The 13,199-nt window shown below is 39.2% G+C and overlaps 1 protein-coding gene across 1 annotated transcript in view; it reads left to right on the top strand.

Annotated features, from left to right (window-relative positions):
• Window positions 1-1,237: 1,237 nt before the first annotated feature.
• Window positions 1,238-13,199, top strand: part of LRRC69 (leucine rich repeat containing 69) — a 97,259-nt gene continuing 85,297 nt past the window's right edge. The window contains exon 1 of the mRNA XM_004768593.3: window positions 1,238-1,694. Within this exon, the coding sequence (XP_004768650.1) occupies window positions 1,512-1,694 (183 nt within the window). The 5' untranslated portion in view covers window positions 1,238-1,511. The remainder of the gene's footprint in view (window positions 1,695-13,199) is intronic.

Below are 13,199 nucleotides of genomic sequence, written 5' to 3'. Positions count from 1 at the left end.
CCCAGTCCTAGCCACAAGAGACATGTTGCACATTTGGAAGGCACAAGGCAAGCAGGTGCTTGGAAAGTTAGCATGAAGTCATTGAGTGTCAGTAACGTGTCCTGTTGCTGATCTGCTGGCTCACTTCATTGGTGTGAATTAACAACAGAACCTGCAGCTTCTCCCACTTCTGCCAGATCTTCTCCTTCAGCGTCCCTGAATCCTGGAGCAAGCACAGCACCAGACACATCAACAATAGCCCTATATAGATAGCTTAATCAGCTCCCACAATTATCTAAGGCCGAAGGCTATATGATTCTTGTTGGTCTTCTCTGATAAAGAATTTGAATTTGCTGCTATAACAAAATACACCCATGTAATGGGTTTTGGGACTAGGACTCAGGTTAAATTAGAATTTTTATTTTTATTTTATTATTTATTTATTTATTAAGATTTTATTTGAGAGAGAGAGAGAGAGAGAAACTGTGTGTGTGAGTGGCAGGGTGCAGAGTAGAGAGAGAAGGTGAGAGAATCTCAAGCAGACTCTATGATGGAGCCCAGCTTGCGGCTCAATCCCATGACCCTGAGATCGTGACCTGAGCCAAAATCAAGAAATCGGGTACTTAACTAAGTCACCCAGGCACCCCTAGAAACATCCAATTATTATTTTTGTGAGATACATTATTTCATTAGGATTTGCAAAAATGGTGATTTTCCTAAATCTATTTTCCCCCTCCTCATTTATAAGCTTTTATTTTTTCTTTGAATAGGAACCTTATTAACCCTTAAGTTATACTAAAAGGTACTTATATTGGAAAAGCAGAATAAATGCTTCATTTTTTTCCTTAATCAATTTGCAGACTTATGAGTAAGTTTCTCAGCAATCCCTTTGTAATCAATGAGTTTCTTTTATTTTTAAAATACCATTATGAACTAGATTTTTTTTTTAAAGATTTTTTTTATTTATTTAGTCAGAGAGAGAGAGCGAGAGCGAGCACAGGCAGACAGAGTGGCAGGCAGAGTCAGAGGGAGAAGCAGGCTCCCCGTGGAGCAAGGAGCCCCGATGTGGGACTCCATCCCAGGACGCCAACCAACTGAGCCACCCAGGCGTCCCTGAACTCCTAGATTTTAATGTGTTTTCATATGTTTCATTCTAGATTATTGTTTCTGATCCTAAAATTTCCCATTTTAGATCAGTGGGAACCTCAACCTCTAGAAGTTGGTTTTTGTGTCCTTTTGATGTGTGATCTCACTAGTCTGATAACGTCCATGTCTCTGGCATTAGAATCTGGCATAAGATATCCTAGGCTCATCGTGTATATTTCCTGCCCCAAATCTGGAATCAGTTATTTCTTCTTCCTATCTTTTTCACAGGTAACACTCTGATGCCTCCTCTCTTCAACATGGTAGATCTCAGAATGTTTTTGTTTCCATGACACACCAGTTCTGTAATTAGAGGTTCTAAAGAGGCACAATAAGGAACGTAATCCCGAGTGATTACCTTCTCTCTCTTATATTTTTCTTCTAAGCCCATGAGTGAAAGGTTGTTATTAAGAGCACTGAAGGGTGGTGAAAACACTAAGATCATTACCTTGAATGGGAAGAAGATAACAAAGATGCCCTCAGCATTAGGAAAACTGCCTGGCCTGAAGACTCTAGATCTTCAGAATAACCAAATCCCCAAGGTGTGCCCGGAAATAAGCACCTTGACCCAGGTAAGGAATAGCATAGCATTTTGGATTGAGGTTGGAAAATAGAAAGAGAGAAGAGAGGTGAGAGAAAAATAAGGCTTTGATCTCTGGAGACTTAGCTCCCGGGAGACTTACTGTGGAGTGTTGTTGGAGAGGCATCAAAAAGCTCTCTCCTTTTGGGGATTACATATGGTAGGGGAGAAGATGTTCTAACATATTCATGTGCACATCTGGAATCAGAGGATTAGGTCCCTGCCACACTCATCTTTCTGGAGGCTGTCATCTGGAAAAGGCTTGAGAGCCTGGAGCTGCTTGTCTACCTTGGGGGCTCCATCTGGAAGTGGAATTGAGGACCTAGGAGATGCTGTTCACCATGGAGACTATCCTGAAGCTTTGCATATGGAATGAAGAGTCTTTTTGGATGTAGCAAGGGGGTTTCCTTTCAATTTCCTAGAGCTGACTTAACTTTTAAATGGGAGCATTGGCAAGTGAATAGCAAGGAGGAAACGTTTATTTCTTCTGAAGCAGTCTTTAAAAGAAGGTTAGTATTTTTAAAAAAGAATACCCTTCTTAAAAAGCAACAGTTGACACGAATGAATCCCAGATGCTTGTGTTAAACATTTCTGCCCAACAATGTGAAACCTCAGCTGCTAAAAATCTTGAGGTTAGGAGAAGGAAAGGGATATTAATTTTGCTGTTTTCTTTGTATTCACTTCTAAACTGTCACCAAGCACTGAGAGAACCCATGAACAGTAAACCCATTGCAGTTCATTGAGTTCAGAGTTACAAAAAACAAACAACTTACCTTCACCTGTTTCATTTCTTTTTAGAGTCACAAAATTATTTAAACTTGTAATCTGTGGTCAAGTCTTTAAAAAAAAAAATAGGACAATATTCACAAACTCCTCCCTTTGATGGTAGCTTCCAAAAGTGCATATATGGTCACAGGACAAAGATTTGGACTTTTCTAACAGGACAGAGGAATTCCTATGCAAAAGGATTTAGGATTTGACTGAGCCATGAGCTGATTTTCTTCCCTTATTTGACTTTTTTCCCATTAAAGTAACACAGTGCATTGTTTTAAGAAAATAAAATACTACCAAAGGCTTATAATAAAAAGCTACTATCTTCTGTCTCACTCTCCATCACCCCCAAACCTGATCTCCATATGTACACATTTTTCACTCGTCTCTTTTTCCTTGATTTTTCCATTTTAGATATCATTTATCTTCATTCTTCCAAGTACTATTACGAGACTTAGTTTCTCCATAGTTATCTTTTATTTTTTTAAAGATTTTTATTTATTTATTTGAGAGAGGGAGAGAGAGAGAGAGAGAATAAGAAAGAGAGAGAGAGCATGAGAAAAGAGAGGGTCAGAGGAAGACGCAGACTCCCTGCCAAGCAGGGTGCCTGATGTGGGACTTGAAGTGGGACTCGATCCCGGAACTCCAGGATCATGACTTGAGACAAAGGCAGTTGCTTAACCAACTGAGCCACCCAGGTGCCCCCACAGTTATCTTTTAAACTTAATATTACTACACCTTCATTTCTTCTCTTCACAACTGCAGTCTTTTTTTAGTCCCCACTTTGTAAGATGACCATATCAGCATCTCTAATCCACCTTGAGCTCTCCTTCCCTCCTCACCAAAAATTTCAAACATTTTACTTTTATAAGATGTATACCACTTACACTGTACTGAGTTATAAATGTGGTTAAATATTTTGTCTCTTGGGGAGCCCTAAGATGTGTATCATTAATATCATTCATGCAGAGTCAATTAATGTGTTATGATTATATTTTCTCCCTCATATCCCATTCTGTTCCCTTGGAGTTGCCAGTTGCCTTTTAATCTTGTGTCTTTTGCCTTTGTCATGGCCTTGTTTTATTTCAAACTTGATTATATTACATATTCTAGCAAATGTGCTTTTTCTTTGAGTGACTTCCCCCCGGGGCCCTCCATCGTACTGCCCCAGTCTAAGCTGATTACTACATAGGTTTGCTGGATACTGTCAGACTAGGGAGGCTCTCCTGAATTGGACCCATTGTTTCCTCTGGCCCATGTTTTCCTCATTCTTGGTTTCCTTTCTTATTTTGTAAGAGTAAGTCTCCAGAGACTATCATCATCTGGGTATGTGGTAGTTCAATTTTTTTTTAACTCTTGCATGTGTAAAAATGTGTATTCTTCCTTCATATTTGGTCAATAGCTGTTTAGTAAAAAAAAATTACAGACTGTAAAATATATTTCCTCAGGGAAAAAAGCCTGACTCTATCATTACTTTGTCTTCTTCTTGTGGCTTCCCCTGTACTTTCCTCCTTATCTTTCTATTTATGAGAGTCTATAAGTTTTGACTTCTGTATCCTCACAATTTCCTTAAACAGGGAGCTGGATAGGCTCAGCCCTTACTTTTAAAGAAGAATTCATCTGATTTAGAAAACTGGTTTCTTGTGGTCTAAATTTAAAGTGCCTTACAAGTCAGAGTCAAGCTAATGTCATTATTGTTTAGCTGTTCATGAACTAGCAATTTTTCTTATACAGAGTCTCTCCAGTGTGGAATTTTGAAAAAAAGTCCATCTCCTCCTTTATAATGGGAGTTGTAGATGCAGCTCAAATAAAACGTGCTAGAAGCCTTCAAAAAGATACAGATTGTTGATATGGCTCAGAAATACCGCACAGTCAACCTCAAAGATTCTAACAGAAAGGACAGATGATAGTTTCAGAGAGAGTTAAGAGGGGCTGCTCGCCCTGGAGGAACATTTGGGTGACCTGCATATCTTAACTGGTTCAGCCACATAGCAGCTAAATAAAAGGGGCTTGGTCACCCTGGGTCTCAACTTCTGCCTCCATTTACTCCAACCACACATAAGAACTGAGCATCATCTGTGTCCAGGCTCTAGGAACTGGTGACTCAGCAATGGATGAAAATCCCTGCCTTCTTGGAGCTTCCCCTCCAGTCAGTAGAGCTGTAAGGAACCAACAAGCAAAATGAACAGGATGTGAGGCGATCAGTTCTAAGGAGAAGACGACAGTAGAGAAGGCAGGCAGGACATGTGGGCATTTGAGCTGAACTGTCAAGGAATGATCTAAATCACAAAGTGTCTTTGTGATCTTTATAACCCGATGATATGTATATCACAGTTCCAAGATCATTCTTATTCTAACCACTTTCCATAAAACCCTTGAGTGTATTTTTCAAAAGTCAGTTTGATCTCTTTCCTGTACTGGTTCGAATCCTACCTTTTAGAGCAATTATTTAAAGTATCCCCCTACCACATTTTTGGGAGGTCTATACTGTGCTTGCCTTTTGGACTATCCTTTTTTAAAAATCATTGTTGAAAGTCTAGTTTGCCCCAATATTCTGATTTTGGTCATATTTTCTACAAAATATAAAAATGGTCTTGATATTTTTTAAGTTCCTAAAGCAAAAATAATACTCTTAAATTTCAGTACTCACAAAATCATATCAAATAGAATAACAGAATCAATCATTTCTTGAGAGCCAGGCACAATGCAAGGAATTCTGTTTATTTTTAAGGAAGTTACCACCTTCCTATTCTTAATAAAATATATGTATGGTTCAGGAAGAGGTTAAGTCACTTGTCAAGGTCACTTACCCAGTGAATACATCTATAAAATGAGGTCCCTTTCAAGGTTGCTCTCAGCCCTGTTTCATTAGTTATATACTTAGTGTGAAATCTATCAGGCAGTGGTATTTCATCTTGTAGTTCCTAAAAACAAAAACTGGGTTAAAGAAAGCAGGTTTAAATGCTATGTGGATTGTCCTCACTTACCATTTGTTTACATATGCATTCTTTTTTTTTAAGATTTTATTTATTATTTATTTGACAGAAAGAGATCACAAATAGGCAGAGAGGAAGGCAGAGAGAGAGAGAGAGAGAGAGAGAGAGAAGCAGGCTTCCTGTCAAACGAGCAGAGAGGCCAATGCAGGGCTTGGCTTTAACCCACTGAGCTACCCAGGCGCCCCTACATATGCATTCTTTTTTTTTTTTTTTTTTAAAGATTTTATTTATTTATTTGACAGAGAGAGATCACAAGTGGGCAGAGAGGCAGGCAGAGAGAGAGAGGAGGAAGCAGGCTCCCTGCTGAGCAGAGAGCCCGATGCGGGACTTGATCCCAGGACCCTGAGATCATGACCTGAGCTGAAGGCAGCGGCTTAACCCACTGAGCCACCCAGGCGCCCCCATATGCATTCTTTTAACAAACATTTACCATTCATCTTCCTGTGTCTGTGCTGGTCCTAAGCATACAAATGTGAAAAACACGTGGACCCTATCTTCTTGTTTGAGGACTAAGTTAAATGTTAACATGAATAAAGCTCGATGCCTGGCACACAGGAAATTTTCAAAGTTATAGTTGCTATTGTGACTAGTGTTTCCACTGTAGAGTCACTGGCAACAAGCAGAAAATGGGAGGAGATCAGATACAGACCCTACCTGTTTCTTTGCTTATTTGGCTAGTGAAATTTGGGGAAATTTTAATCACTTCTAATGACATGAAGAAAATGAGTTAATGCCCTGTAATTTATAGTGAATGCATTTGTCCTGCGACTGATGAAGGGCTGGAATGTCAACAATTTTCTTTATTTCTTTTTTTTTTTTTAAGATTTTTGTTTATTTATTTGACAGAAACAGAGAGATCACAAGTAGGCAGAGAGGCAGGCAGAGAGAGAGGGGGAAGCAGGCTCCCCACTAAGCAGAGAGCCCGATGCGGGGCTCCATCCCAGGACCCTGGGATCATGACCTGAGCCGAAGGCAGAGGCTTTAACCCATTGAGCCACCCAGGCACCCCTGTTCAACAGTTTTCAAAGAAGCACTTTGTAACTCTTGAGGGTGGAGACCTGGTCTTGTCCCTAAGTGCCTGGCACCTAGTAAGCCACGTAAGGTGAACTCGAGTGGAATGGGATGGAAGCCATTTTCAGAGTTCAGCTTAACCAAACAGTGTTATCATAATTATGGCATCACCTAGGAACACAGTTCTTTCATGGGCAAATCGCCCATAGTTTTAAAATCCCCAGTGAAAAAAAATAACCAACATCTCCTATTGTGTGTGGCATTGTGGACACACATCACAAGGTCCAATGGTAGTACAGCAATGTTCTCCTTATGAGGCTCACACGTGTGGTTGCCCAGAAATAAGATACGGTCTACCAGAGCTTTTTATTTGACCATAAACAATTGACAGTAAATAAGGCCAGCCCTAAGCAGAGTTGGGTAGTTTTTAAAATTGTTATTGTGTTTCTAGTCTCTCCTTTTTAAAATTTTGCTGTCCTTCCAATGACCCGGAACATAATCAACTTCCTTTCGTCTGCCCGCCCTCCCTCCCTCGTTGGCTTGCTTCCTTCCTTTCCTTGCATCTGTCCTTTCTGCCAGTGGTCAGCAAGTATTTGTGTGTGCCTGCAGTGGATGAGGCTCTCAGCTAGATTTTGGCAATGTTAAAAAGAATAAAGGTACCCATGTGTCCTTATTCTCAGGTTTGGTGGGGAAAGGTAATCAAATGTACAGATAGATGTAAAATTATAATTGTGAAAATTGCCACAAAGGAGAATTATACTGTGCAAAGAGCATCTCTAGTCAGGTAAGAAAGGTGGTCCCGAGAAGTGCAAGGGAGTGACGATCTGGAGGATGAGTTATGCAGAGACACACAAGAGGGACAGCGCATGCAAACCCTCCGCTCACTCCCTCCTTGGGTGTTCTGGGTCTCACTCTAGAAGCCTCGAGGAACAGCAGGAACTGATGTCATCTGTACTGTTTGTGAGCTGTACTATCCTTTCTTCTGTCCTTACCACTGGAAACCTCTTCTTCCTCTACCACCTAATGCCTCTGTTTCCTAAGCCTGGCTTTTCTATCAAACAGAGATTTATTATCGTGCTTTACTGTATCCTCTTCAGGTACAGAGGCACCAAGGGAATTCCTTCTCTCCAAGCTCCTTTAGTCTTCCTTTGCCTCTGTCTCTCTGCTCAAGCCTGTGTTAAGCTTCTTGCACCCTTTCTAGAACTGAGCTTTCTCCACTAGCTGCAGTCAGGTGTCTGAAAGAGGCTCAATCCTGTTCTCTCACTTGCCTGCTGGGTAACGGGAGACAGCTCACATGATCTCTCTATGCCCTGGTTGCCTCATCTCTAAAACATGCTTTGTTATTCTTAACCTGAGGTTGCTGTCAGCATTACTTTATATAGAATGCCTTAACAACCTGGTTACTTGGAAAATTGTAGCCCCTACCACCAAACATCCGAATGCTTCATTTTTCCAAACAGTTTGGGTTTTACCTTTTGACTGAGTGTCAGTTTTGTGCTGTAATTCCTCTTCTCTAACAATTTGAAACTCTTGTTTCTTCTGTATTCTTAATAAGTTTCTGACAGGATGCTAACAGGTAACGCTTTGTTCATGGTTTTACTGTGACTGTCTATCAGAGAGTCCTTCTTATACTGAGTGAGTAGGACTTGCCAATTCCATGACACTGGGTTTCACATTGGGATCTAAAGGGGATAGTGCTTAAAGGTCGCAGGGATCTTTAGAGATTAGCTGCCATGCTGGACTTTAGAAACTTTGCCTCTCTTTTCAATGAAATTACAATTGTTTTGAGAAATCTGACTTTATATATTCAGAAGTTATACAAAATTAAGTAATAGTTTTGAAATTTTCAAAATTATTCAGATCAAGTCAGGAATAGCTGGACTTAGAAGTAAGTATTTGGCAATGGTATTAAACTTTTTTTTTTAAAGACTTTATTTATTTATTTGAAAGATAGAGACCACAAGTAGGCAAAGAGGCAGGCGAGGTGGGGGGGGCGGGAAGCAGGCTCCCTGCTGAGCAGAGGGCCCTATATGGGGCTCTATCGCAGGACCCTGGGATCAGGACCAGAGCTGAAGGCAGAGGCTTTAACCCACTGAGCCACCCAGGTGCCCCTTATACTGTGGTTTTAAAGATGCCACAGAGTCCTTAAAATTTTCTTAAAAAGGCATTTATAAGAATTAGCAGAGTGAGCCATAATGCTGCCCTCCCCGATATACCTTAGTCAAACACATGCTAATTAAAAAATGTAGAAATCCTGTTAGTCTTCTCTCATTAATTTGATTCAACTATTTTTATTAAATAGGTTACAGAACCTGACATTATATTAGGTATTATTTAGGCTTAGTGAATAGGAATATTCACTGTCCTTAAAGAATTTTAGGCTTAATAGTCACATACTAGCTAAAACATATATGTATATATATATATATAATACACACACACACACATATATATATAATAGGCAAATGGTCTAACAGTTTATTACAAAATGGTGTCAGCAAACATGATTTAGTTAAAAAAGATATCCAGATAAAGTGGACATTTGAACCCTTTTTAAAATAGATGTATTTATTCATTTTTAGAGGAGGGGAGGAGCAGAGGAAGAGGGAGAGAGAATCTTGAGCAGACTGTTCTGAGCATGAGCGACCCAGGGCTCAGTCTCAGGACCCTGAGATCTCCACCCTGAGATCATGACAAAGCAGAAACCAAGAGTAGGAAGCTTAACTGACTGTGCCACCCAGACACCCCTAAACTTATTATTATTTTTACACTTTTAAAAATGTTTTTATCCAAGCTAGTCATAGATATCATTTTAAAAATCAAATAAGCAATTGAAGGACACAATAAATAACACAGAATTTTCCACTGGCAATTAATAGCTATAAGCACAGCATAACAAAATGTTAGGAGAAGTTGCCTGATGCAAGTTCTAGGCATACATCTGATAGGCAGGCTTTTCACTGAATTGAGTATAGAGGTTAGTGAGAATGAGCAGATGCTTAGAATAAGGAAAGCCTGCAGTCCCTTAGAAAGAAGTAAATCAAGCTGAGAAGATTGGAGCTGACTGTGCTCAATGGATACTTGATTTAAAAAAAAAAAAAAGATGTGGAGTCATAATGAGTATTTCACAGTGTGAACCATTAGCTTGCAGAAATGATCTAAGCAGGCAGCATTCAACTAATGTTTATTGAGCAACTATTATGTTCCAGATACTTTTTTTGAATGCTAGACGAATCACATAGACCCAACTCAATAGTAGAGGTAAGATATATACTACAATCAATCACTACAATACAAAGCAGATGATAATAATTTGTCATAGTATACAAAATCTATAAAGAACTTATCAAACTCAACACCCAAAGAACAGATAATTCAAGCAAGAAATGGGCAGAAGACATGAACAGACATTTCTGCAAAGAAGACATCCAGATGGCCAACAGACACATGAAAAAGTGCTCAACATCATTTGGTATCAGGAAATACAAATCAAAACTACAATGCGATACCACTTCACACCAGTCAGAATGGCTAAAATTAACAGGTCAGGAAATGACAAATGTTGGCGAGGCTGCAGAGAAAGGGGAACCCTCCTACACTGATGGTAGGAATGCAAGCTGGTGCAGTCACTCTGGAAAACAGCATGGAGGTTCCCCAAAAAGTTGAAAATAGAGCTACCCTATGATTCAGCAATTGCACTACTGGGTATTAAGGTACAAATGTAGTGATCCAAAGGGGCATGTGCACCCAAATGTTTATAGCAGCAATGTCCACAATAGCCAAACTATGGAAAGAACCTAGATGTCCATCAACAGATGAATGGATAAAGAAGCTGTGGTATGTATATACAATGGAATACTATGCAGCTATAAAAGAAATGAAATCTTGCCATTTGCAATGATGTGGATGGAACTAGAGGGTGTTCTGCTGAGTGAAATAAGTCAGAGAAAGACAGTTATCATACGATCTCCCTGATATGAGGAATTTGAGAGGCAGAGAGGGAAGTCATGGGGGTTAGAGAGGGAAAAAATGAAACAAGATGGGATTGGGAGGGAGACAAACCATAAGTGACTCTTAATCTCACAAAACAAACGGAGGGTTGCTGGGGTGGGGGCGTAGGAAGAGGGTAGTTGGGTTATGGAAATTGGGGAGGGTACGAGATATGGTGAGTGCTGTGAAATGTGTAAGCCTGACGATTCACAAACCTGTACCCCTGAGGCAAATAATACATTGTATATTAATGAAAATAATAATGAAATGAAATGAAATGAAAAAGAAAAGTACACAGGGCCATGCATCTACAAAAGGAAGGTGGCTTCCTGGAGAAAGGGTATATTCCAAGGGCGAGCAGTAAATACAGAAACCTATTACAGTAAGTGGAGAACTAAGGTACAGTGATAGTTTAATGGAAACAGAATCCTGGAACACATTACCAACAGTAACAATGAAAAAAACTTTTCTGGCAAAATTAACAATTTAACAGAAACCTATTATTTACAGGTACAAACTAGGAACTAGTAGATAAGTAAGTTCTTCACAGAATAGTGATTATAGTCAATAACTGTTAAAAACTACAAAGTTGCTAAAAGACTAGATCTTAATTGTTCCTAGCCCCCCAAAAGAGATGATAATTATGTGACATGATAGAGTGCCAGATAAATTATGGTGGAAATCATACTGCAGTTTATGTATGTATCAAATCAACATGTTGTGCACTTAAACTTAGAAGTGTCTTTGAACTCAGAAATCTTTGAAAAAATGAGTTAGAAATCATTAAGAAAACAGTTTTAGGGCACCTGGGTGGCTCAGTGGGTTGGGCCGCTGCCTTCAGCTCAGGTCGTGGTCTCAGGGTCCTGGGATCGAGTCCTGCATTGGGCTCTCTGCGTAGCAGGAGCCTCCCTCTCTCTCTCTCTGCTTGCCCCTCTGCCTGCTTGTGTTCTCTGTCTGTCAAATAAATAAATAAAATCTTAAAAAAAAGAAAGAAAACAGTTTTAACCATGAGACTCTTAATGATAGAGAACAAGCTAAGGGTTGATGGAGGGCGGTGGCTGGGAGATGGGCTAGGATGATGGGCATTAAGGAGAGCACTTGTTATGATGAGCACTGGGTGTTGTATTTAAGTTATGAGTCACTAAATTCTATTCCTAAAAGCAATATTACACTATATGTTAACTAACTAGAATTTAAATAAAAATTTGAAGAAATTTTAAAAAGAAGAAAACAGGTGGAAAACTTGAAAACCAAATGGAAGTGTCAACATATATATAGGAAGCACCTAATGAATTTTTAGCACCATGCATGTCCAACATTTCATACTATGGTCTTCTTCTGGATCTAAAAGATTATAGTTAGCATTTTGTAATATCTGATATTTTCCAGGTACTTTATTGTATTGCCTCTAATCCTTAAGACAGCCCTGAAAAGTAGACACTAGTATCCCCATATTTTTAAAGTAATATCTACCCCCAACTTGGGGCTTGAACCCACAACCCTAAGATCAAGAGTTGCATGCTCTACTGACTGAGCCAGCCAGACACAATATCCCCATTAAAAAAGAAAGAAAGAAAGAAAGAAAGAAAGAAAGAAAGAAAGAAAGAAAGAAAAGAAAGAAAGAAAAGAAAAGAAGAGGGAAAGAAAGAAAACCTGACACTTAGGAATTGGTCTTGCCTGAATTCACAGAGCTAGTACATTGCAAAGCAGATGGTCTCCAAATCCTGTGCTTTGCCTACTGTGCAATACTGACTAAAGAGTGTGAACACCAACAGAATATTTAAAATGAGAATTTTATGTACTACATACAATTGCATTGTTTGTGTGAATCAATGTATATATGTGCATGCACATGCATATACATGATCATTCTGAACAACAGTAAGTTTGTTTTAAAAATAGGTAGCACGTTATTATAGACAGTGCAGTGTAGAAGTTAAGAATACAGGCCATAGAGTGAAGCTGTGTTATTTCACCATAATTCATAGTCTGGATATGTGATCCCTTTTCTGTAAAATCAGGGGTATTGTGAGGTCTGCACATACAAGGAATGTACAAGGCTGCCTGGCACAGTGTTTGGCACAAATAAAATTCTATTTAAGTGTTAGTCATTAGTATTATCATTAATAAGTTAATCAGTACTTTTTCTTCTCAAATTTCTTGGCCTCTTCTCTCCTATTTATATAAGATTGTTACACATTAAACCTGGATTCCATAATCCATAGGCATCAGTGACACTAAGATGCTTACCTCACATCCAAGATGTAAGAGGAAACATCCATCTATTTCAAGGTGGGCCACAGACAGGCTGTAACTTAGAGGTATGGATAGGCCTATCAAATAAATCAAATCAAATTTAGGAAAAGTTGGGACAGATAGACACTGTTTGGGATACATATACCAAGATGCAGAAAAGGTTATAGGGATATCAACAATGTTTAGGACATTATTGGGTAGAGCAATTCCTTGTAGACTGGTTATTTAGGCATTTGTTTATATATAATGCAGTAGGACTGGATAAAGGGAATTTAAATACCCTTTATGCAAAACCCACTCTTTACATTCTATGGCTATATAATGCTATAGGCAGGCAGTAGTGATTACCAGTTTTAGGGTGATTGCAATGAGATACAGCTGAAAAGATGCATCTCTAAGGAATTTTGAGACTAGGAATGGTGACAAATTGAATTTGGGTGTAGAGAGAGGAGGAAGTTCTAGGTGATTCCAAA

This window comes from Mustela putorius, unplaced genomic scaffold, assembly GCF_011764305.1.
Source record: "Mustela putorius furo isolate JIRA1106 unplaced genomic scaffold, ASM1176430v1.1 tig00003846_pilon_pilon_pilon, whole genome shotgun sequence".
NCBI lineage: Eukaryota > Metazoa > Chordata > Mammalia > Carnivora > Mustelidae > Mustela > Mustela putorius.
The sequence above is the reverse complement of the archived record's forward strand: the minus strand, read 5'-3'. Positions and strand labels throughout refer to the sequence as shown.